This window comes from Neltuma alba, unplaced genomic scaffold (genome assembly GCF_004799145.2).
Source record: "Neltuma alba isolate B1F8T4 unplaced genomic scaffold, ASM479914v2 tig00011005_pilon, whole genome shotgun sequence".
Taxonomy (NCBI): Eukaryota; Viridiplantae; Streptophyta; class Magnoliopsida; order Fabales; family Fabaceae; genus Neltuma; species Neltuma alba.
The window spans coordinates 59,548-87,050 of record NW_021635759.1 but is presented as its reverse complement, the minus strand read 5'-3'; the positions used below and the strand labels follow the sequence as shown (position 1 = coordinate 87,050).

The following is a 27,503-nucleotide window of genomic DNA, read 5'->3' as shown; positions in this document are numbered from 1 at the left end:
TTGAGAAAGAAACTTAAATTTATTTTTGTATCTGCCATTGGCAAGTCATTGTTAACTGCATGTTGCCTTTAGTTGCAAGTTGTATTTAGATTTTTCTTTTATTGGAAGGAAAGAAGCATTTTTTCATGGGAAGAAAGTCTCTTTCTACACACACACATATAGCTTTCACTTGTAATACTCACATGTAATAAATACTAATATATTTATGAGAATTTAGTTTGCTCCTTCCCCCTCCAAGTTTTAAGCTCTATTCCCCCACCATTCTGTTCCAACCTCTCCCTTCTCCCATTTTTGTTTCTACCTTTCTTCAAATTCTGCATTTAGTTTGCATCTATCTTAATGTGTGTGTATTACATTAGTTTGGTATTAGAGCAAGTATGGTATTAGAATAAGGCTTTACATACTCCTGAGCTACTTTTGTTGTTAGAAAACCAAGAAAAACTTGCCCAAAAAGACCCCATACTCTATTTTCATAGTGTTAGGGCCAAAACATCCCTTTCTAGATCTCTAATAACTTAACCAAAACATCCATCAAATGTGCATGGAAGAATCTTGCCAAACCCGTGAATTTTGCTATTCATTGCCGTACATATCGGCAAAGCTCGTTGTGCATGTACTCTGCATGCTCCCCTATTTTGTCATATGACACCATACAGAAACCTCCAAAACCTCATTTCTTGCTTTTGTTTAGTTGTTTCGTGAGGTTTTCTTCATTGCAATCTAACCCAAACATAATAATAATCTATTAAAAGCTTCATTACCTCCTTCCTCAACAATCTATCTTGTATTCAGACCATTAAGCACTTGGGTGTATCAATCCTCAACCACATTTAAGTTGCAAGCATGCTAGATGGTTTGAGTTCATTCAAGAATTCACTCTTGTTGTGAAGCATCTCCTAGAAGTAGTGAACAAAGTAGTCACTGCTTTAAGCCTACAGTCCATTTGCTAAACACGAGGAGTGTCAAACTCGCAACCTTGCGTTCATTAAAGTTTTCATATTTAGGCTATACAGAAATTGGACATTTTATAGTGTAAATTATACTATAAAATTGGCTTTACATTTAGGACTCGAGGAGTAATATTCTTTTTTATTTATTAACAAATTATGTATGTGAAGGTTTGAATGATAATTCTCAATTATATTTCATCAGAATGTTATAACGGAATAAATAGGAAAAAACTACATACATGGAAAAGCTAGGGAGAGAAATATTTGAGAGATATCCTAGCCAAAATAGTAGGATAATCAAATTCAAAAATTAAAACATACTAAATCTGTAACTAAACTTAGATTGTGGTAGAAGAGATAACTAGGTTAACTAGGTCTAAACCTAGGATTAAGCATAGGGTATTGGGCCCAAAGACCATTAGAGTTCGATGCCAACCCCTTAAGCTGGTGAGTAGATATCCTTCATACCCAACTTGCTTCTGAAGAACTTGAATTGGCCTCGATCAAGTGGTTTAGTGAGTACATCTGCCACTTGTAGGTTTGAACGTATAAAATTCAAATCTATTATCTTCGTTTCAACTTTTTCTTTTATGAAATGCCTATCAATATCCACATGCTTGGTTCTATCATGATGAACTGGCTTGTGGACCATTCGTAAAGCTAATTTGCTATCATACCACAACTTTGTAGGTGAGTCTGTTGCAATCTTCAATTCTATTAAGACTCTAGTTAACCATATTCCTTCGCATACTCTATTTGCTAAGGCCCTTAGTTATGCTTCAGCACAACCTCTTGATACAACAGTTTATTTCTTGCTTCTCCATATTACTAAGTTAGCCCATACAAATGTAAAGTAGCCTCTTGTAGATTATCTATCAACTAGATCTCTTCCATGGTCTGTATTTGTCATGGAAGTCACACAAGCAAGCCGCCAAATATTGCTATGAATCAAGTTAAAGGGTTGAGATAGTCTGCGAGGGTTACCTTTATAGGATAGTTTTTCAAAAATTCTCTCATAGCTTGGTAAAACAGGCCCTTTTCAAGTAAAACGATGTCCCCAGTCACCAATTTTCATTAAGTTACACAGATAAATTTTGTCATTCAAGGTTTTGCATCTATTGAAATTAATAGGAGCCCCTCCCTTCTTATGTACTTCTCCCTTTATGTCATTCAAATCACCTATCATAGCCTAAAGTTCCCTCATATCTCTTGCCAAAACCTCCATACTTTCCCAAAACAACTTCTTCTCCTTTTCCCTTGGACTAACATAGGCCACAGTGAGAACCAAGCCTCCTCCCCAATGTACTTAATAGACAGGTGAGCAAATTGATGATCCTGTGAAACAAGATCAATTAATACCTTAAAGTCCCTCCAAGCAATCCATATTCCTCCAGAAAAGCTAAGGCCAGGGATCGTGATCTACTTCTAAAACCCCATCTTCTAGAACAAAACTTTTGCTCTTTGCTGGTTTACTCGTGTCTCCAGTAAACCTGCTATATCAAGTCTTTTATCATCCACTACCATTTTTAAATTTCTACTAAACTTGAAACTACCAGCACCTCGACAATTCCATATCATAATTTTTTGATTCATAATCATTAAAAAAATGACAAGAAGAGGGAAACTCAATCAAGATGCATTGTGGCCACCTCCCCCAATTGGCCCTGCTCCTCTATTTCACCTTGCTTTCCTCCAACCCTCATCATAGTCCCAATTCCCTCCTCCCTATCAGGTGGTCTACTTGCATCAATCCCCCTAAGGAGCCTCGTTTCCTTAGCAACTTCAAAGGTCTCAGAGATTATATTTGAGTCAAGTTCACAAAGAACTTCTCTCCCTGTCATAACTACATTCAAATCAGTTTGTAGGTCATCTAGGTTTCTATCAGCCAGAACAATCTGGGATTCATGCTTTTTCTGAACAATCAATAGCTCGCCCGAGGAGGAAATCCCTTCTTGAGACATTTTTAGTTTCTTATCATGCTCATTTTTTGGCACTATATCTTGTGATAACACTTTTGAGTCTACTGATTTGCCTTTCCTTTTAGTCCATTCTTTAACGTTAGAAGGCCTCTACTCTTGTACCCTATTAACCATAACAGTGCCCTCATTATTATTCTCCTCCTCCTCTAGATCAGCCAACTCCCCAAATCTTCAACCATTCATACCCTACTTCAAGGCACCCTTTCCAGTAACTGCACTAAACCTTCTAGGTCTTCTGTTCCCTTGCCTAGTAGTCCACTCACCATACATCTTATACACTCTACCATGCTCCTCCCCCATAACCATCTCCCCAACTTCTACATCATATTCCTTTTCCTCCTTACATTCCTTCTCTCTATGGTCGTACCTCCCACAATTATAGCACAACAAATTCAGATCCTCATAAACAATTGACCTTTCTTGATTATCCAGAATGTAGGTTGGCAGCAAAGGCTTATTAAGGTCCACCTAAACTTCTACCCTTGTATATCCTCCTTTAGATCTTAATGAGGTCGGCATATCAACCTTCACCGTTACTCCTACCTCATTTCCCATAGCTTCTAAAATCTCTTCCTCATAGTACTCCAGAGGCATATCAGGGAATCTGATCCAAACTAATACTTCCTTAATGGCAGTAGTTCTAGGATCAAAATTAGGCTTCTATTTCCTCACAGTAACATAAGAATTAGAAATCATCCAAGTCTCCCCTAAAACAGCAAGCTCATAATCATCAATAGCTGAGAAATTGACTATAAAAAGATCATTTGACAGATATGTAACCTCAATAGAACCCACCTTAGCCCACATTCTCTGAAGTTGATCGATCATCATCCTCAAACTAAATCTCCTTCCTCACACCTTAGCAATAAGGCTCAACTAGAAAGGTTTGCGAATCTTATCAAGAGCCCTCTCTGTCAAGATAAACTCTGGAATAAGAATCTTACCTCTCTGATGTTTAACTACTTTGATTTCAGATCGGATCGATTCCAGAAATTGAGCATCATCTCATTCCTAGGCTTATGCTTCCAATCGAACAGTATCCCCCTTCAGTGTATCCTTGAAAGAGTGCATGTCACTTCCTCCAACCACCAGAGTCCTCGTACTCCCTCCATGCTTGATCTTCGTAGTATTGCGTTCTAGCAAATCAACCTCAAGTATATTTTTTATCCATTCACAGATTGTTGAAAATAATCAGTTCACAGAAAATGGTCTTTTTCTTTAATTCTCACGTCTTCAAACTAAATTATTTATACAAGCATTACTACCTTTATCATCAAACACTTTTTCATTTCGTCTCTTCCATACAAGCCAGCAGGTGATCGCAAATAATTCTTGCCATTGGGCCCATCCATTTCCCATGTATTCCTTTAAATTCATGTAGCACTAATTTGAAATGTTCCCTCAAAAACATCGCGTTTTGCAGCTGGGCTTAATGAGAGATAGCCATAACGTCTTGATTTTAGGACAGTCATGTAAGACGTGGAGTGAGTTTTTGATACTTTGATGACACCAGTGCACTCAACTGCCACATTAATCCCTCTACCTTAACAAGCCTCATTAGTGAGAAGCTTGTTATGTAGGGTGAGCTACAAAAATGATTTACACCTTTAAGGTATGCCAAGCTTCCAAAGGCATTGCCAAGTTGGATTATCGGCAGAGCTCTCCCCCTTTAGCATAGTGTATGCTGACTTAAGAGAGAAATGACCATGCTTCTCATGTTTCCACCTAACATCCTCATCACCTCGTCTGTTAAGGACTCTCTCAAAACCTTGGTAGACTTGTTCCTAGTTCTCCTTAATGCCCTTTCATACTTTTACCCACAAAAGTCTTGTTGTTTTATCAGGCCACATCCTGCCTTCATCATAAAAACTTTATTTGTAATCTCGCATGTCGTGTACCCAAACCTCCTTTTCTTTTTTCTTTGCACACCTCATCTCGAGCTACCAAGTGGACCTTTTTCTTTTCATTGCTCAAACCCTAGAGAAAGCTTCTCGTATTTTTCTCAAGTTCATCAAAAGTAGTCATAGGTAGTGCGCAAGTTTGCATGGGATACAAGGGGATGGCTTGAACTACTGAAGTAATAAGGGTGTGCTGCTTGGTAAAGGAGATGGCATTCACCTTCCAATTAGTCAATCATGTTTTAACCATATCCACCACATACTAGTATCTGCTCTTTGTGACTTGTTCGTGATGAAGTGGACCCCCATATATTTATCGAGATCTAAAGTGTTGAGAAAGCCCAAATTCTAGCTCAGTTGTGCAATATGGGTATGACTCATGTTGCTCGAAAAGAAGACTCGAGTTTTATTTTGGCTAACTTTCTAACCCGTATTCAAGCATCTTTTAATCACATCTACTTGATCTAATGATGCTTCAGCAAAAAGGATCAGATCATCTACAAAGAATAGATGAGAAATAGGCTAGCCGTCTTTGGTTAGCCTAATTAGCCTCTATTTCTTAAGATGAATTTTCTCCAGAATCAAATGAGCAAGCTTTTCAATACAAATAACAAATAGATAAGGGGAAATATGGTCACCTTGGTGTATGCCATGCGACAGGGAGAATCTTTGAGTCTTGCTTCCCAGAGGATTTGCATTACTAGGGAATAGACACAGCATTTAATGACCCTCAAGAGAGCTAAGGGGAGATTGATCTCGTTGAGGCAATGTTCAATAAAATCCCATCGTAGGCGGTTGTAAGCCTTCTCAAGATTAATTTTTATAGCCATAAAGCCTTTTTTCTTTTTCATATTCCACATTGAATGAATAACTTCTTAGGCTATAATCACATTGTTTGACTGGCCCTGATCTTCCAAGAACAAAACTACACTGGTTCGAAGAAATAGTGGCAAGCAGAATTCCTTTAATCTTGTTGGCCACACCACCTTAGTAATAGCATTGTAGATAAGATTACATAGGCTTTTCGGCCTAAAGTCCCTTATAGTCTCAGGATGGTCCTTTTTTGTGATAAGCACCATCAAGGTGTTATTTATATCCTGAATAGTAGAAGGATCTATAAAAGCTTCTTGCACATACTTGGAAACAGTATGGCCAATAAACTCCCACTGGCTTCGAAAAAATAAAGCATTAAAACCATTCGGTCCTGGTGATTTTAGTGCCCCCATCTGAAAAATTGTCTGTTTGATTTCATTTCTCATAATACCACCTCTCAAGATGTGCGAGGGGTCCTCATCCAAAAGAGGAAAGGAGAAATGACCAGGGACCCAACAATCAACAGAGCTGTCATCACAGAATAGGTTTTGATAGAAGAATAGAGCTATACCTTTGATTTGCTCTGTATCAAAAACCCATTCCTCATTGTCATTCTTAAGGGCTTCAATTTTATTTCTCCGTCTTCTCCCATTCGCATTAATCCGCAAACCTGAAAGTATATTCCGGCCTGGTGTTTCTCCTCTTTTTGGCTCCTATTCGCATTAATAGAGGCCTATGATCAGACTTAAAACAAAGGAGATGTAAGACCGAAGCATCAGCATAGGAGTTAAGATTAATTTTACTTGGTGTATTTTAATATCCTCCTTTTTCTTTAATGATGGTCTGAAAGTGATGCATTTTCAAAATTCAGAAATAAATTGTTTTCTTAGGAGAAAAAACTTGATAAAAAGTTTGAAGGGGTATTTTTAGGGGTGAGCAAAACCGAACCGTAACCGAAAACCGAACCGAACCGAATTGAATTTCGGTTTTTCGGTTCGGTTATTTCGGTTTTCGGTTATATATTCGGTTTTTATTTTTTAAATAATTCGGTTTCGGTGTTCGGTTCGGTTAGTAGAAAAAAATTTCGGTTATAACCGAATAACCGAAATAAATATATCATATATTTATATTTAATAAATATTATTATAATAAATATATATGTGGGTATATGTGAACTTTTTTAATATATTTATATTCAATAAATATGGTTATAACAAATATTATTATAATAAATCACATTGAATCATGAAATATTTATTAATTAATAGTTGTAATTATGTTTTATTATTATTTTTAATTTAAAATCATTTTTCATATTTATATATTTCGGTTAATCGGTTAACCGAACCGAAATTTTCGGTTAATTCGGTTTCAGTTAGTTCGGTTAATCGGTTTCGGTTCGGTTTTTAAAATTTACTCTATTCGGTTATTCGGTTAGTTCGGTTATCACCGATAACCGAACCAAAAAACCGAATACTCACCCCTAGGTATTTTATTATTATTTGTGCACTTTTTAAGGCAGATTCGTTAAGTTTTTTTTTGGTTGGTTCCGTATAGATTAGGATGCATATAATATATATATATATATATATATATATATGGTTCTTATAAAATTAAAAACAAGATTAGGATGTAGTTGACTTTTTTAAACACACTATGATCACAGTTGGAAAATTTGAAAATAAAAAGGAAGGAAAAGAATAAATTGAATATTTTCTGTCTCAAATTCGAGATTAATTTATGATGAAAATCTGTGCTAAAATTAATTGTTCTGATTTTCGAGCTATTTCAGTATTTTGTAATGATTAATAGGAGACAAAAGTATTAGTATTAAAAACATGGAAAAGGAATAATTTATTTTGACTTTTTTTTTAAATTTAATCACTCTATGTGATTAAGGTTTGGAAAATTTGGAAACAAAAAGGAAGTGAAAGCACAGAGCCACAGACTGATCTAAAATTCGATTCCTTATTATCTTTTTAATTTTGGGAGGTCGGGTAATAAAGAAAACTTTAGAGATGTAAATATCTTACCAAAAGTAATTGTCCCGATTTCTATTTATTTTCTAATAATTAAGAGTGAGAAAAAACTGAAAAAATAATATGGTATTATTAGTAAGAAGTTAGGAAAGGAAATATCTATATTTTTCAAAAATTGTCAAAATCATAGGGTTAAGCATAATATTTTTAAATAAAAAATTTACGAATACCTTAAATAAATTGTCGAATTGATGCAAAACAGTTTCACAGCTTAAGCACTGATGGATCTAATTTATCCTCATCATTATGATAATAATATTTGAATTTTGCTTTGATAAAATATGAACTTTCCAAAATGCGATTCCTTGTAATTATTTCCATATATAAAGGATGGTATTAGGGTTTTAATTTCGAAAATCTAAAATTAAATAAAAAAAACACTTGTGACCATTAAGATTTTTTTTTCCCTCCATGTGATATCCCTCCAATTCCAATCTTTGCTATTTTGATGAATTTTATTTATAAGACCACATGTATTGGTCTTTAATACAAACTCCTTATAAAACTCAATAAAACACTTGTGACTCATATTAAAAGGATATTCTCGCCTGTAAAATTTGTTTATATCTAACTAATTTTAATTAATTTTCTTAGTCTGAGGACTATAGTTATTAATATGGTTTTACAGCAAAGGTTGAACAGATGGCGTATAAGACATTTTTTTTACTGTTCTTATATAAGACCCTCCTTGCATATCATGCCCATAAATCTTGTTTATAAAATATCCATCCAAACAATTGCAAATTAAATAGGAATACTAATTGTAAATTAAGAGTTACAGTTGAAACTTAAATGCCTTATTTGTAAATGAGCCTCTTAAATTTGCAACTACTTAATTCGATATATGCAATTCATTTTAGGAAGAAATTTTTTTTTCAACTCGCTACAAAAAAAATTGTTTTTCCTTTGCTACAGTTATTTTATCGCAATTTTAACTAATATAAGCATTTGTTACGGTTTTGCATCCAATGACGACAAATATGCAATAATGGACCTGTTTGAAACAGCTTATAAGTAACTTATAAGCTGTTTTTTAATAGTAATTTACGAAATACGAGATAAGTATGTGAGAAGAGTTTTGTTTCGGCTTAGGTGAAACATGCTTATAGGAGATTTTCACAACTTTGTCAAACGGGACCAATGACAAGTGTGTAACGACACTTATAGTGATTTTGCATGCAAATACTACAAAATTGTGATGTGAACAATTGGCATTGCATGGCAGGAGAATTGGTTTCAAATATTAGAAGCGCTTCATTGCCAAAAAGCGCTACTAATAAAACAACAGTTTGATTTTACAGCGGTTCGTTAGAACCACTACAAAATCAAATTATATTTTTAATGGTTCTGATCAAACCGCTGCAAATATTTTCCAATCTCAACATTTGTAGCTATTCGGACAGTGATTCCCTATCCAATCTAAACAAGTCGTTATAATCGATGATTTTTTTTTTTGAAAGACAAACTTTTAAAATTTGACAAGCATTAGCTCATTTTAATTAACCTTTTTATCTGCACAGATTTATTAATACTAGTATTATAGTATATCCTTATTTATAATAAAGTATTGTCCCATTCAAGAATAATTGAAGGAGTATTTTTCCTGCACCGTGTAAAAAAAGTCAGAGAAAGTTTGGTGCCGACACCAAATATACTTTACACAGCAATGTTTTAACACAACAACGTGTTATATGAGCAGTTGAAACGTGTGCAATGGCTAAACAATATACGACCGTGTTTGTGTGTTCACATTAATTATTATAGAGAACAAAGAAGATGTCGCCATATGCAAAATTTGCTCTAATAATTCTAAACGAAGTTTGATTTTGAATATACAAGTTAAATAATTAATTTAGGGATATTAATAAAATCAATTAAATTAGTAATTATTGATAATAAATATGCATTGAGTTTTCTAAATTATCATATTTAGTCATGACTCACATTAATAGAAACGTTGTTTAACAAATGCGATTAATAGAAAAAATTTAAGAAAAAGTAAAAATATTTATTAGGGGTGAAGTTGTTTATGACAAAAAAAAAAAGTTGAAAAGTTAATAAATTTTAAGACAAAGTTAATACGATTTAAAGTTTTTGTTAATTCTTACAAAACATATTATGAGTGACTTATAAATATACTTGGACTATCTATATGTCGAAAATCTTGTAGAAATCGTTATATGGGAAGGAAAAGTTGGTTGGAAAAATTGAAATTCAAAATTTGCATATTGTAAAGGCACAACCACTCGTCCGCTCGTCATCATAGACAGCTATCTGGTTGTCAGCCTCCTATAGGACCTGTTCCCCTCAGTGTCTGCAAAATTTAATTAAGAAATAAATTATATATCAATGAATTAATACAATTTCTATATAAATTAAATACTTATCAAAATTTAAAAAAGTTAAATAAATACTTACTGACAAATTCCACCTCAAAACCAGCCTGACATCTGGGAGCAGGACGCTGCGCAGCCTGGGGATTCTCATTCCCCTGATCTTGCTCCTCCTCCTCCTCCTCGTCAGCAGCATCAGCATCAGCATGGGATTGCTCATCCCCAGTAAAATGAGCCTCCTCAGTCCGCTCAATATCATCCTGCTCCATAAAACTGAGGATATCCTCCTCGCTGAGATCGTAGTCATGAATGCTGGGGAATGGCTCACCAGCATCATGATGAACCTCACTGGGTCCAGCTCTTTCAGGATCAACTGGGTCCTTCCCTAGCCGACGACTCATCCTAATAACAACAAATAGTAATTATTTATAAATAAAATAAAAAGAAAAATTATTTATAAGCCACAACATAATAAATTAAATAAAATAAAACATAAAAATAAAAATTATCTATCAATAAATTACTACTTTTACCTGAAAATAAAGACCTGCAACTAAACCAGAACTCGAATATATTTTGTGGAGAAAATTCAGCAGAGCTTCGCTTCCTGAACGATTGAAGAAGTGAAAGTGAGGGAGGGGTATATATAGGTCGAGCATTTCTAGCGGTTTATGTAAAAACCGCTACAAAAGGCTAACGGTCACAGCACCTCGGGAATTTACAGATATTTCTAGCGGTTCATGTAAAAACCGCTAGCAATTTCTAGCAGTTTTTACATGAACCGCTAGAAATTCTCTCGGTTTCTCTGCATTGCAACGGTAACATAAAAACTCCTCAGGAAATTAAAACCTTTCTAGCGGTTCATGTATCAACCGCTAGAAATTTTCCGTATCTAGCGGTTTATTGGCCTGAACCGCTAGAAAATAAACAGTACAATTTTGGCGCCAAGTTCCCGCCAAAACCCGAGAAATTTTCTAGCTCTGAATTTCTAGCGGTTAGGTGATAACCGCTAGAAATATGCGGGCAATGGTCAAACCGTCGGTAATTTGCAGCAGTTTCTTAAAACCGCTAGAAATGTTGGAATTTCTAGCGGTTTTAGTTGAACCGCTAGAAATGTTCCGCTGCTAATTCAACATTTTCTTGTAGTGACATATCGTTTCCATAAATCTTGTTTATAAAATATCCATCCAAACAATTGCAAATTAAATAGGAATACTAATTGTAAATTAAGAGTTACAGTTGAAACTTAAATGCCTTATTTGTAAATGAGACTCTTAAATTTGCAACAATTTAATTCGATGTATGCAATTCATTTTAGGAAGAATTTTTTTTCAACTCGCTACAAAAAAAAAAATTGTTTTTCTTTTGCTGCAGTTATCTTATCACAATTTTAACTAATGTAAGCATTTGTTACGGTTTTGCATCCAACGATGATAAATCTGCAATACCTGGCCTCATAATGGGTCCGTTTGAATCAGCTTATAAGTAGTTTATAAGCTACTTTTTAATAGTGATTTACGAAATACGAGACAATTATGTGAGAAGAGTTTTATTTCGGCTTACGTGAAATATACTTATAGGAGATTTCCACCACTCTGTCAAACAGGACCAATGACACTAATAGTGATTTTGCATGCAACTGCTACAAAATTGTGACGTGAACAGTTGGCTTTACATGGCAGGAGAATTGGTTTCAAATATTAGAAGCGCTTCATTGCCAAAAAGCGCTACAAATATTTTCCAATCTCAGCATTTGTAGCTATTCGGACAGTGATTCCCTATCCAATCTAAACAGTTCGTTATAATCGATGATTTTTTTTTTGAAAGACAAACTTTTAAAATTTGACCAGCATTAGCTAATTTTAATTAACCTTTTTATCTGCACAGATTTATTAATACTAGTATTATAGTATATCCTTATTTATAATAAAGTATTGTCCCATTCAAGAATAATTGAAGGAGTATTTTTCCTGCACCGTGTAAAAAAAAGTCAGAGAAAGTTTGGTGCCGACACCAAATATACTTTACACAGCAATGTTTTAACACAACAACGTGTTATATGAGCAGTTGAAACGTGTGCAATGGCTAAACAATAGACGACCGTGTTTGTGTGTTCACATTAATTATTATAGAGAACAAAGAAGATGTCGCCATATGCAAAACTTGGTCTAATAATTATAAACGAAGTTTGATTTTAAATACACAAGTTAAATAATTAATTTAGGGATATTAATAAAATCAATTAAATTAGTTATTATTGATAATAAATATGCATTGAGTTTTCTAAATTATCATATTTAATCATGACTCACATTAATAGAAACATTGTTTAACATATGCGATTAATAGAAAAAAATTTAATAAAAAATAAAAATATTTATTAGGGGTGGAGTTGTTTATTACAAAGAAAAAAAAAAGTTGAAAAGTTGATAAATTTTAAGACAGAGTTGATAAAATTTAAAGTTTTTCTTAATTCTTACAAAACATATTAAGAGTGACTTATAAATAGAATTGGATTATCTATATATCCAAAATGTTGTCAAAATCATTATATGGGAAGGAAAAGTTGGTTGGAAAAATTGAAATTCAAAATTTGCATATTGTAAAGACACACATCTTTAATTACGTGCAGGAATATTAAAAATTAAAACAAGCAACTTCAATTTGAAAGATGTAATTAATCTAATAAATAAAAAAATCATCATAATGATTAAAAAATGTCCAACTATGATAAACAGGTGGTACTGATGGCAAAACAACAATTAAAAAAAACAAAACTAAATTATGCCTGGGACTAGATGACTGTGTCGTCTCCTTAGCCAAAGGGGGTGTTTGGAAAACCCAAAACCATGGTTTCAGAAGCACTTTTCCGCAAAACGAGGTAATTTCTTCCACATATTTACTTCGTAATCCGTAAAAGCACTTCTGAAACCATGGTTTGGTTTTTATGTAGCGGAGAGAATTCCAATGAGCAGCTTTTAAGGAAAAAATAATTATTAAAATTTTTTTAATAATAAAGTAAGAAGCTATTTTTTAAATTCTAGACCTTGTTATTATATGCCGTTTTATTGTTATTGAAATTTTTAATAATTATATTTCTTATTTAGAGTTTTATAGCAATTCTCCCTGTATAATAAGTTGAGCCATTTTTTTAAATAAAAAGATAAATTTAATTTATTCAAACAATATAAAAGGTTGATCAATGGATAAACTATCTGGATTCAGCCCTTCATGTCAGATGAGGACATAAAGTATACATGAGAGTCCAGCTTCGGTAATTTTTAGCTAATTTCAACTAAATTTTTTATTCAGGTAATTTTTTTATTTGTATTTTATATATCGAATCGAATTGACTGTGTATACGAAGTGGATGAAATGTTGGGTCCATTAATAAAATATAATTCATAAAATATATGCCATTTGGAAGAAAGTAAACAGCATAAGAAAATCTAGAGGAGGAGATTTCACATTAGAATTATTATGCCTGTTTCCCATTTGACTGATTATTATACTCCCCGGTTCTTAATATAAATATTTTTTAACTAATTTGATTAGATTAAAGAAGTTAGGTAAATTAGTTAATTATAAGAAATATGACATATTTTTCTTAAAATACCATAATCATTTTTTTAATATCATTTCTCCCTCTTCTACTGATTTTGATTGAGAGAGATCCAAAATTAATTCAACAATTATGTCTTATATTAATGACCAGAAGAGTAATAATTAGGTTACATCTTTTAAATTGAATTAATATATTATGATGAAAAGATCAGAAGACGTATTCTCCCCCACACGCTCTTTTTACCATCATATTCCCTCTAAATAATCCCACCATGTGTGTCCACACCAACTCCTTCCATTGACTTTGTCCATATGGCCCACACATCCTTGGAAATAATCCACACAATCAGAACCATATTCTCAATTTTAAATTTTACCTCCCGTGCCTAATAGAAGACCTGTAAACTAATTTAAAAAATTAATAAAAAAATAAATCATCTTAAAACATTTATATTTATTATTTTTTTCAAACTAATTTGTCTAATAAACTGATATATAATCTAATAATACACATACAAAATATTTTAAAAAGATCATGTAACATTTTTCATAATTAAATAATTTATTTAGCTTCTTTAATTTTTTCAAATTAATTAGCTAGACCTTATATTAAACATTTTAAGTGGTACTTTACATAATAGGAAGTACACGTACTATGAAATAACAAGGAAGCTGCTTCATATTGAAACCGCCTTGTTCAGCCTTTGAAGCATTAGTGCCAAGGATTAATTAATTAATTAATGCATTAAATTATAATAAATTTTGGTAGCCACGGTCAAGTGCTATAACTATATAAAGGGTTGGATAATCCATGTTAGATCACCAAGCAAATTAGAGAGAGAGAGAGTTGGAGATAGCTAGAGAGAAGAAGATCATGGGAAGTAATGAAGCCAAGGCAGTGGCCTCAAATCATACTCGCAACGGCAATTTGCCTAGTTGCTATCAATAGTGTTAGTGCTGATTATGACCCTTATTCTCCACCTCCACCAGCTTCTTCACCCCAACCTTCATATTACTACAAGTCTCCGCCTCCGCCTTCTCCATCACCACTGCCTCCATATTACTATAAGTCACCACCTCCTCCATCTCCATCACCACCTCCACATATGCGTACAAATCGCCTCCTCCTCCTCTCATTCACCACCACCTCCATATTACAAGTCTCCACCTGCATATTACTATAAGTCTCCACCTCCTCCTTCTCCATCGCCACCTCCACCATATGTGTACAAATCACCTCCTCCACCATCTCCATCACCACCGCCCCCGTATTACTACAAGTCTCCACCTCCACCATCTCCTTCATCACCTCCACCATACATGTACAAGTCGCCCCCACCTCCATCTCCATCACCACCACCTCCATATATTACAAATCTCCCCCTCCTCCTTCACCTTCACCTCCTCCACGATATGTGTACAAGTCTCCACCACCCCCATCCCCATCACTGCCTCCTCCATATATTTACAAGTCCCCACCCCCACCATCTCCTTCACCACCACCTCCTTATATCTACAAGTCTCCACCTCCACCATCCCCATCACCTCCTCCACCATATGTGTACAAATCTCCACCACCCCCATCCTCATCTCCACCTCCTCCATATTACTACAAGTCTCCGCCTCCTCCTTCTCCCTCCCCCCCTCCGCCGTACATCTACCAGTCTCCACCTCCTCCATCATCTCCTCCTCCTCCAAGTTACTATTATAAATCACCTCCTCCTCCCTCTCATGGCTACTAGTCATTATTTCATAAAGTTTCGAAGATTGTTCTTAATCTAATTTGAATTGTTTCAATGATACTTTTATATTCATTATTTCTGTTTGTATTCGATACTTTCACGAATAATAGGGTTTAAAATAAAATGAATATCTCATAGGGTATTTCTTCTTGTGATGATGTATGCGATAACATTTGTTATAGGTGAATAATATGGACGAGTTTGATTTCTTGATGTATTTCTATGCCAAATTTTATAATTTGATGGAGTTAGTTAAGGTTTTATTTGTTTTATTTCCCTTAATTGTGCATCGTCCCTTCTCAATAAGATTCAGGATCCCGAAAATTAAAATTTGCAAAATAAATAATCAACTTTTTCCAAAACGATGCTGATCAAAACCAAATTGTTTTTAAAGATTGATCACTTTGTTTTTTTTATATTATTAAATATAAAAAACCTTGAGTGTAATTCAGTTATGATATAAGATGGTTCACGTACAAGCTCCAAGCAAGAAAATATAAATACAGCTAATTAGCGATCAATCACTTGCTAGTACTAAAATGACTTTCTAAACCCGGTAAAGATGGCTCTCAAACCGTGTCTAAAATCAGACCAGATAAGGGCAAAAAAGTCAAACATTCTTTAAGCTGGTTGTAAAATCACCCTGGATGGGTATTTTTCAGACCGTCCCCACCAGCCAGTCCAAAAAATTCCAAAAAACCCAGGGGGGGACGGCGGGAGAGAGAGAGAGAGACTGGTCATGGCAAATGAACATGGCGGGCTATTTCTTAACTTTTTCTGCTCTGCTTCTTAATATAAAAATTAAATAATTAATTTATAAATATTAAAAAATTAATTAAAGTAATTATTTATAATAAATGAGTTTTTTTTTTTATAAAATAATCTTGCCAATCATATATTATTAGCATGAAAATCCTTTAATATCTATTGTTATCATGAGAACTATTTAAAACCTTTATCTTTTAGTTGAGAAAAAAAAAATCCCATCTTTAATTCCAAATTATAGACAGATAAATGGTTTCCATTGAAGTGGAGAGATTCATAATTAGATGTGAAGTCACGACAATCTAAGCCTATTGCATATATTAATATGCTTAGAGGCACGAGGGGGGAATAAATTCCTTGTGTCCTTCTAACTAAATTTGTTTGATGACTAATGAATTACTCCTCTTATGCTATTTATAACTCACTTCTAATATCTTTTATACAGATTAAAAAAAATCTTAAATTTTGTTAACTTTCACTTAAAATTTAACAACTTTTCAACTCATGCGAGTTATTATACTGGAATTCCCTTTTTCACTAAGATTTTCGCCTTTACACAATATAACTATAAATGTAAATGTATCCCTATTTAATACATATTATACCTTATGTAAATAAAGTTAACATAATAATAACTAAAAGGTAAAATTGTATATCTAGGCAAAAAAATTTCTCTTAATATTCTATAAATAGGGAAAAAATATCTTTTTTTGCCCTATAAATAAAACTAGAAGAGTATCATGGTATTAAACACAGTTGTTTAGTTAACCTTGCGAGCCAATAAACCAGTTTTTAAGCGAGTTTAATCAAGAGTTTACGGTCAAACCCTGTCATTTTGAGTTTCAAAAAAGTAATAACAGTCCATTAGAGTTATGCTTGAATAACTTTGTTTTGTTGGATTATATGTAGTTTATAAATGAAATAAAAAAAATAACTAATGTATATTACTCTAATTTCTTAGACTCAAACAGTAATTGACCTGAAGTTTAAGAGGTCCATGTCAACCGCCACGTTATTTACTCTGATATGATGGTTTCTCTCAATAACTTAATAGCAAAAGCAACGACGAGAAATTCAATGACAAAAACTAGAACTTTCAAAAGGTTAAATTTAAATTTGAATTGACATAAAATTGGCAGGTTTTGTAAATTTTAATTTTAAGTATTATTTTTTTAGGGGTTAGGTTCTTTTATAATATTTTCATATATTTTAATTAAAGTACAATATTTTAATTATGATTATGTTGACCCAAATTTAATCATAATTAAATCACTAACCTTCCAATCATTATTTCATAGCCTGTCCCACTTTCGTTACCTTGGTAATGAGAGGGCATATTGCAAAATCTTAAAAAAAAACATTATTATTTCAAAAGAAAATAATTAAATAATGTAAAATAATAATATTTTATCTAAAAAAGAGAAAGTGAAAAAAATACACATTTTCCACTGAATTAGGTGGAATGGTGAGAACATTTAAGAATAAGAATAATATTGGAGGGAAGTCATTTACTGAAGGAAGAAACACGGGAGGTGTATTAACGAAAGAAGGAAAAATAGGGGAGAACGGTTGAAGTTAGAAAGATAAATGGAGGAGGGAGGTATTAGCAAAGAAGAGAAAGAGAGTGATAGGTGCCGAAAGAGGGATCAAGAGAAAGGCAGGAAAGTGTTAGCAATTTAAAAGGTAATACAAGCTTTAAAGATCATTAAGTATATAAAAACATTTCTTTCTATTAAATTTTCTTCATAAATATTTTCATATATAATTAGAGCTTTATATTAGTAATATCATTATAATATTTAGAGAAAATTTTGTAATTTGGGTATAGAGTAAATATTGAGTTTTGACAATAGATGACTATAGAAATTTAGAAGTAAATAAGTAGTTACTTTTAATCGGTTTAAATTTGTCCATTTGTTACTTTTGGTATTTAAAATAAAATTTATTTTGTTAAAAAATCTGTCATTTATGATATATATCATATTTATACCGATTAAAATTAAGTAAAATAATTTATTTGGGTTATTTGATATATAATCAGTTTATATGTATTTATTTATTTTTTGAGAATTTTAAACTAAATTTTAGTTGAAAATGTATTATTCAAGATATATAGAATATTTTTACTGATTAAATTTAATTTAAATAATTTATTTAGGTTATTTAATATATTATTAAGATTTTAATCAGTTTAAAATTTGAAATAGGTTAAGGATATGTTATTAGAAAATTCTGAAGCTGAAAATTAAGTTATAAATTAAGAACTTTACAATATTAGATAAAAAAAACAGTTATATATATAATTTGAATGAGTTATTTGGGTAGAGGAAAATTTTTATTTGAAATAAGAATTTTTGGGTAGTAAATATATGTAAATATATTAATAATAATAAGTCCTATATAATTTAAGTTATTTATTTCCATGTATATTAAATTGTATCTATATTATTTGTATATTATCTTGTATCTCGGAATTTATAATTTGTGCTCTTATTTCTCAAACTATGAGGTTAAGCTTGGAATAGAGATAACTAGGGTTAATTTATTTTATATACATGCTTTGGATTGCAAGATGTTTACTATGCTTTTATCTTCTCAAATTAATTTATGAAAGTATGTCTATGAATAAAATATGTATTTTCTTATATGACAAATTCTAATGAAGTGGGAATTATGTTGATTTAATTATGCTTGAGTTGTATTTTACTGAAAATTATGTTTTCACGTGCTGAATTTGGTATACTAATATTTTGTTATTAAATAAAATAAAAATGTGCTATACTTTGTTTGGAATTATATCATCTTAATTTTAAGAATTGTGATATTTTTCATTTATATTGTAATTATGCATGGGGTCTAGATGTAGAGGTTGAGATTTTGATATATGAAGAATAATTGTTTTTGAAGCCTGCGCAGCATGCCTACACTATTGATCATAGTGTTTGGCTTTTTTTTTTTTTTGTTAAACCCCTGTAGTTCTTTCTTTTCCCTGGTTTGAAATTGAGAACAAGCTTTTAGGTAAACACCTCTTATACCATAATCCATTTTTGGGCTGTGTAAATATAGAAGGCGGCCTGTTGCTTGACATGAGTGGGGTGACCTTTGGCTGGGTTACTCAGTACAGAAAGCCCAGGTCCTTATCAGGGAGTCATAAGAAGGAGTATGGTGATGGGAGGATATATTTCATTATGTTGTTGTGTATGTATACTTTTGTATGAATTGGGTTGTGGATGGTGAGGTATGCTCCTTTCATATGGTTATATCTATTAAAACTTTATTTATTATTTAAATTATATTTAAACACTAGTTCACCAACTTGTCATCCTACTTATATATGTCATAAATTAATTTTTAGTTACTGGGATTTTATGTCTCACCCCTGCTATTCATCAATGCTTTTTAGAAGAGCTATCTAGTTTGACTCGGAGCGAAGGAAAGCAACCAGAGGCAAAACCGAGCATAACCTAGTAGTCCTCTTTTGGTTTGGGCATGTAATATTACATATATATTGCCATCTTATGGCCCATGATTTTGTTAACATATACTTTTTTTTGTTTGAATGTTGAATGACTGTATTTGATGGAGTGCTGTTAGAATGGCTGGAGGCCATAAAATTTTATTTTATGTGTTACTCTTATGTGTATGACTTGTGGGATGGGTTAAACACTCTGTGTTTCTTGTGCCTTAAATCTTTATGAGATGAATAGTTATATTGAACTTGTGAGCGATTACTGTGTCCTGAGTCCTTGTTGTACGTGTTGTTAAACTTATAGGTGTTTTATGTATCCTGAGCTTTTGGGATATTTTCGAAATAAGACAAACTCTTTATAACTATGGTAGTATTTTAACATTCTAACTCAATTCTTTTTTTACCATAATTATCATCTTAAAAAGTGATTTTATAATTATGTATTAAGAAGAGGTCTTTTCACATACTATACCATATGGTAGGATTTATGATAAATAGTGAAAATTTTTTTTTCAGGTATAAAGAAGTTTAAATAAGTTGAGTTCTGAGAAGTCATTAGAGCTATGACATAACTCTAAATTTAGAGAGTGTTTATAGAAATATTTACAAATTACTTATCAATAAAGCCTTTAAATTAGTAGTGAAATTTGAAGTCATGACCTTAGAAGTTATGACGGATTTTTTAATAATTACTAACTGAAACAACTATTATTGAAAAATAGTCTAAAAGTTGAAGTAGGGGTGCAGTAAGAAAGAAAGAAAAAACTAAATAATCACCAACCATCCATTGATCTAGGCTTAACTGCAATTTTCCGAATGTAAGTGACGATGTAGAATTAAGGAAATTGGAGATATAAATATGAGTATGGGCCCAGTCTACGAGCGGAAACTTTTTAAAAAAATAAAAGAAATCTTGGGAAAGGTTGAAACTTGAGAGGATAAGGATGTCATTGGAGCTCTTTAGAAAAATAATAATAAAATAATTAATTGAAATTGGCAGGAAGAACTTTTCTAGAATATTATTGAGAGCAAAATCTTGGGAATAATTCCCTTTAAAGTTGCTTTCTTTAATCGTCATTTTTCTCTTTTCAATGAATTATTCTTGTCCTATTATAGTTTCATTTCTGACAATTACACAACACTTGGACCGCTTCTCTTAGCTGATAAGTACATTTATTAAATTAAGGCCCGCTCAAAAAAATTATTAAATAATTAACTGTTTACATGTTTTTTGTCTAACTTTCACAAAACTCTCATGTTCCTTGAACCACAAATAACTCTCTTAACCTTTAAAATCTAATTACAAAGACCACCTAATTTTTTTAATTATGAATAAGTAAATTCTAGCCATCAATTTTTTTCTCTTCCTTTTATTTTTGTTGTATATATAACTCTTTCAAGTTTTGAGTTATATGCATATAAACTCCTTAAATTTTAACATATGTGTATATAAGTAATAAATACAAATACTAGTATGGGATTTATTTGTATATGTATGAAAGTTTAGGGGATTTTTTTTTAAAATTTAAAACATTAAGAAAGTTATCTATACATAATACTGCATTCGATCCTTAATAAAAGAGTTTGTTTTACTTTTATTTTGGTTCTAAATATAACATTTTAATTCACTTTGTCTTTCATATTAATTTATTTTTTTAAGTAGTCTTTGTAATAATGGTAATTTTGACCAATATACTCGATTAACAAGAATATTTAGAAAATATAATACCTATTTATTATAAATAACTAACTTAATTTATTTTTTTTAATCGACTCAAATTAGTCAACCAGTTCTTATATTTAGAATTAGATATAATTTTTTTTGCCAAGTGTAAAGTTTAAATCTAATTTAGATAGTAGTGTAGATCTTATAATGGTTTTTTTTTTTAAAGTTATAACATACAAAGAAGTAAAAAAAAAAAGTAATATCAAAAAAATTCAATTTAATTTTAGAGTGTCCAAATAAAATGCATATATTATAAATATCCTCAAAGACATGCAAACAATCTGGAAACTATGATAATTGTAAACCCTCGTTTTAATTTATGGTGTTTTTATTTTTTTGGTCATTATTCATTTTTGGTAGTTAATTGTAAGAATCAAATCAACGAGAAATACGAAAGCATTTTTTGTCAAAAATTATGGGATCATTGGTGCATCAATTTTCTAATAAGTACGTACCGTTCTGTTTCAACTATAAACGTCGCATGTCTTCGGAAAAAGGGACAGATTATAATAATTAATTATATTAATAATTGTTGCCTATCTCTTGTTAAATGCTCATTATCTTGTCTTGTAAAATTTAAATACGAATACTACTTATTAGCAAATGAAGGTTGGTCTGCAAGAGATAATTATACTGTGCGGAAACAAAGTAGCAATAGCAGTAATGTTTCAAGGAAGATTTTATGGAAAGCACCGATTGTTGGCTCCTTGAAAATAAACCTTGATGGTACTTTTAATGCAAAATTCAAAACAGCTGGTATTGGTATTCTGTGCAGAAATCATAATGGTATTCAACTTGGTTGTGTTTGTAAAAAGTTGAGAGCAACTTCCCCCTTTCATATAGAATCAAGAATGCCTTGCATTAAGAGATGCTCTCTTTTACAGTGACAAGTTTGATTGTGAGAAGATGAATTTAGAGACTGACTGTCGAGTTATATAAAACCATGATTAATTGTTCCTCTGATAGCATTGAATGGCAATGTAAGGATGCTGTTTATGATATTCTTCAGCTACTAAGGGCAAGACCTCATATTCAACTCTCTTTAGTATCTAGAGATGGAAATAATGCTGCGGACTACTCTTTTAGTCTTATTTATAAAACACTTTCAACATGTTTTACACAGATAAAGGAAAACTTTAAATTGTATTAACTCTTTATTAAAATATAACAACTTTCCAACTTTATCCCTATCTAATATATACACATTTAAAAAAAAATATCTACACTATAACAAATGAGGGATAATATAATACATACATAATAAAATTTAATGAAGTGATATATAAATAGAACTAAAAAATATATTCTCTCTTTATCCTATAAATAGGACATGAGTAGTACCCGGCAGCCTATGCAAAAATTGGGATGGCTACCAGGGATGCTTATTAAAGCACCATCTCATTTACTTCGGATTTTGTAGAAGGATGCTGTGAATATTACCATTGTACTCCCTACTGGTAATGGTTGTGGATCTAGTGCTATGAGCTGTGCTGGAATAGGTTAGTTAATTATAGCTTGAATGTGATATGTAAACTCTTGTAGTTTCTTTAATAAAAATTCTTTCTTTTGTTAAAGAAAAAAAATTTAAATACTACTGCCACCTATTTTTAATATAAGACTTTCTTTAACTTTTATTTTGATCTTAAATATAAGATCCCAATTTATTTTATCTCTAATATTTATCTAATTTTTTCTTAGATAGTCATTCTAATAATGATAGTTCTAACTAATAAACTTGATTAGCAAGGAGATTTTAGGAAAGATAATACATATTTATTATAAAAAACTAATTTATTTTTTTAATCTACTCAAATTAGTTAAGTAGTTTTTATATTGAGGATTGGATGCAGTATTTTCTTTCTGCCAATTGTAAAGTTTAAGGGGGTGTTTGGATAACCTCAAACCATGGTTTGGAGAATAGCTTCTGGAGAATAGATTCTGGAGAGAATAGATTTTGAAAGAATAACTTTTCTGAAAAAGTGATTCTGATAAAGTGAGAGTGTTTGGATAGTTATTGTCAGAAGTGCCTTTTTATATGTAAAAATTACTAAAAAGGACATAAGCTTAAATGATAATTACATATAAGATATATTGCATAATATATGTTAATTTGAAATAAATAAAAAATATTAATAAAAAAATTAATACGTATATATATTAATAAAATAAATAAATATTTTTTTGCAAAATAATTTAATAAAATAATTAAATATGTATATATATTAATAAGTAATATATATTAATAAAATAATTAAAATTAAAACGTATATATATTAATAAAATAATTAAATATGTTTTTCGTAAAAAATTTATTTTGCCAACAAAAAAATATGATTATTTGTTAAAGATTTTAAAGATGAAGAAATCCCATAATTTTTTTTTGACAGAATTAAAGAACCACACACAAAAATTTCATATCAATTGTCTTCATAATAGAGGTTGCAACGAAATATATTTGTCCAAGTACTCTTTTTTTCTAACAACACATTATATTATCTGAAAAGAAAAAAGGAAATAAAAAGGACATGACTATTCTCGTATATAGTGAACAATTTGATCTCTAATTGAGTCACGAAGTCGAGCCATGTGAGATGAAGATTCTATTGATGAAGGTATATGTGAAGATCCAACTCCATCATCATCATTATTTTCTTCTGCATAAGAACCTTCTTGTTCAAATTGAGTGAAACCAGGATCAGAAATGGATGTTGATCTAATGAAGTTATGTATGGCCATCGTTGCACAAACAATTTGAACCTGTGTTGGAAAGTCATAACTTGGCATGTTTTCTAAAATTGCAAACTTACTCTTCCAAACTCCAAAAGTTCTTTCAATAGTGCTCCGTAGACTTGAGTGCAAATAATTGAACGCCTCATTGTCATTTTCAAATGCAGATGACCTTCGAAAATCAGGGAGATGGTAGCGTTCACGTCTGTAGGGACCAAGATATCCCATGGGTGTCGGATAGCCAGCATCGACCAAATAATATTTGCCTACATGAAATATATGATTGGTGTTAATAAACTTTGTTTTCTAATAGTTAAGCATAAATAAATTAAATTGTAGCAATTTAAAATATACCTTGAGGCGGATGGGGAAAGTTCATGGAAGGAGTTGTGAGGGCGTGGTCAAATATACGAGCATCATGTGCACTACCTTCCCATCCGGCCAATACAAAAGTGAAGCACATGTCCCAATCACAAACCGCCATTACATTTTGCGTCACTCTTCCTTTTCGGTTAATAAATTTTGTTTGCTCAGTTACATCAACAATGCATGAAATATGTGTTCCATCAATTGCTCCAATAGCATGTTTGAAAAAGGGCCAGTATCGACCACCGGGTCGTATTTTTGTATGCAAATGCTGAAATGTTGGATCTTTTGGTTTGATATTGGACATAGCAAGTCTACAGCATGCCAATAAGACATTATGAAAATGTCTACTAATTGTCTCCCCTGAATGTTGGAATCTCTCTTGCTGCATCCTACTACTAAGCGCATGGCCAACAGTATTTAAAAACATTGCAACCATTTCATGTATCCCAACATTTCTAGTTGCAATTCCAAAGACTGAAAAACACTTCCCTTTCCATCCTAAACATATTATAACAACGGGTGGAATGGCCTTGTAAAACATCCCTTACCCATGCCTTGCCTGTATAAATACTTGTATGCTGGGGCTCTTTACACAAATGAAGAGAAGCGTATCCACCAACCGCTACTGCAACTTGATTAACCCGTTTGTTCCGTCGTTTACGATACTTTTCCGCAATTTTAATTTCATCAGCCATTTTTTGTCTTGTCCTGTGCACATAGACATAAAATTTAGAAACCCTGATATGAAACTACTAAACATTTAACAAGAAAATAAGTTCTTTAATTCCTACAGAATTTGAAAGTCACATAATACAATAGTGCTGGTTACATAATTCCTAAAAATATACACAAATTATCACAGTCATCTTCTAAGCAACATAAAAAGTAGTCAAATACTATAATAAGCAACACAAATGAAGTCTCAATCCTTGGTTGCATGCTTCAAGAAGATCAGGAGTTTTTCCCTCTTGTTCTTCAGAGCCACATACATCTCCCTTGCAGCTGGCTTATCCATGAGGAGTGTTGTGCACCGGCCAAACAGATCAGGATCATCAGTAACTTCATCAACTTCATTAAGGTGCTCCATGACTCCGGCAATTGACGTCTCATAAGCACGTGCTTCTTCTTCTGCCTTCCTAGCACGTGCTTCTGAAATCTCTTCATGTTCACGCTGAGAGTCATTTTCATTTGCTTGAGCTATCTTGCTTAGTGCATCTGCTATTTTCATAGTGGTAGTGGGTTTCTTCTTCATGGATTCACCTTTTTTTCTAACCCCTAATGAGCTACTAGGTCGACTGCCACCTGTGCTTCTACCCCCACGAATGGTTTCCTGTCTCATCCCAGTGTTGCCTCCACTTCCTCCACTATTGTCATTGAATGTGACCGAATTAAACTCCCCGCTTATGCCAGTTGGTGCTCCTAAAAGTTCATCACTATCTCCAGACCCTTCTTCCATATCATCTTCAGGAACTCCTTCGCTTGGAAGTGTCATGGAAGAAGGTGCCCATGACTGTGGTCCAGTTGCAGCTACAGACCCAAAGAGTTGAGTCAATTCAGCCTGAAACTGAAGCCCTCTTTCTCTAAATTTCTCGTAGCCAGGAACTTCCTGCGCATTCAACACCAAAAATATAATACATTATACAAAAAACGTTAATATGTGAGAAAATATAAACTCAAATAAAGTTAAACCATTACCACTATTTTCTTCTCCCACCATTCATCAGGGGCACTAACAGTATTCCTTTCGGCATCCCATCCTAAACCGTCTCACGGAGCAGCCTATCCCATAACTGCCACTCCTTTCGCAGGGTATCATATTTGTTTTTCAATTGGATTCTCGTATAGACTCTCCCAGTCTTTGCAGTGAAGCTGTCCACAAGACTTGTCCAAGCAGGTTTTGTCAAGCTAGTTTCTTTTCTTCCCCCTTTTCAACTTCTTCAATGCACAGGTCAATAAAAACCTTTGTGGTTCTTATATCCCATGAAGCTTTGCCAGTTTGTTTACTCATTATACTATAGACCAATTACAACACTTTAGTCATCACAAGTTCAACCCAAAAAACATGCCATTCAGTCCAAGAGATATGATATAACAAGTATAGTATTTAACAAGTTTGAGTATGAGGGGCATCATCAAGGCCCGTTTGACTTCAACCAAAGGATCTTACTCAACCAAAAGTGTTATACTGTTATGTAAACCATAGAAGCAGGAAAATCCATAGAAGCAGGAATCCATATGCTACAATGAAAGCAAGACCGAAAATATGACTTCATTTAGCATGTTTGCTTTTTGAGACATTGTGGGTCATTTAGCATCATCAAGAAATAAACACAGCTGAAAACCAAACACTGCCACAGGATAACCATCCTAGATATTTCATTTCTTATAGTACCAGCTTTTATTTCAGAATCAGTGAAAATAAAAAGTCCTGCTAAGTAACGAAATAGAGATCAAAATCTCAAATAATCAGGAAAATTTGCCATCATATTTATAATACTAATAAGCCGCCCCCAACACCAACGCAAATGCATGAAGGAGACGGCGCGTTCATTTATCTGATCCATTCCTCGGTGGAGTCCGATTACCCATTACCGCCGGTGTCCTGTTTTATATTTTTCCGTTCGACTGTCTCCCCTGTTTTATTTTTTCCGGTGTCCAGCTCAAAGGCGTGAAGAAGATGCCTCCTCATGGAAAACACGAACAAGAAAAAGGGGACCGGACTCGCTTGGACACACTTTTATTTTATGAAGCCAAATTGATACTTCATTGCATCAGATCACAAATGAAGGGGAGAAATTACCTGACTGGACGAAATGCACACTGCAGCTATCAGAAATGGAAGAATGGATCAGCCAACCCAGCACGAGATCTTCTGTTGCCAAACCGCTAAACACCTCACCAAGGCCGAAATTCACGAGCTCACAACCATCTCACCTGTGGCCAGAAGTTCGGTCGAAATTTCAGCAGCGTCGACGGCAAAGGAATGGGATCCGATAGATATGCTTTTTTCTTGGGGTAAAATATATTTTTCTTACCGGTAAGGATGCCTCGCTCATGGAAAACACGCCGACTGGACGAACTGAAAAACGCAGCTATCAGAATGGACGAATCGATCGGGGAACTCAGCAC

General features: G+C 32.7%; 2 protein-coding genes across 2 annotated transcripts; both read right to left on the bottom strand.

Moving 5' to 3' along the window:
• Positions 1-14,639: 14,639 nt before the first annotated feature.
• LOC114760625 (uncharacterized) lies at positions 14,640-15,554 on the bottom strand. The gene is made up of 2 exons (XM_028949898.1): positions 15,122-15,554; positions 14,640-14,915 (listed from the first exon to the last, which is right to left on the bottom strand). The coding sequence occupies exons 1-2, from the start codon at positions 15,320-15,322 to the stop codon at positions 14,640-14,642; spliced, it is 477 nt and encodes a 158-aa protein (XP_028805731.1). The 5' UTR covers positions 15,323-15,554.
• A 9,742-nt stretch (positions 15,555-25,296) lies between these two features.
• LOC114760624 (uncharacterized) lies at positions 25,297-26,190 on the bottom strand. Its single transcript, XM_028949897.1, has 2 exons — positions 26,146-26,190; positions 25,297-25,980 (listed from the first exon to the last, which is right to left on the bottom strand). Exons 1-2 carry the CDS (start codon positions 26,188-26,190, stop codon positions 25,297-25,299), a joined length of 729 nt encoding a protein of 242 aa, XP_028805730.1.
• Positions 26,191-27,503: the final 1,313 nt, after the last annotated feature.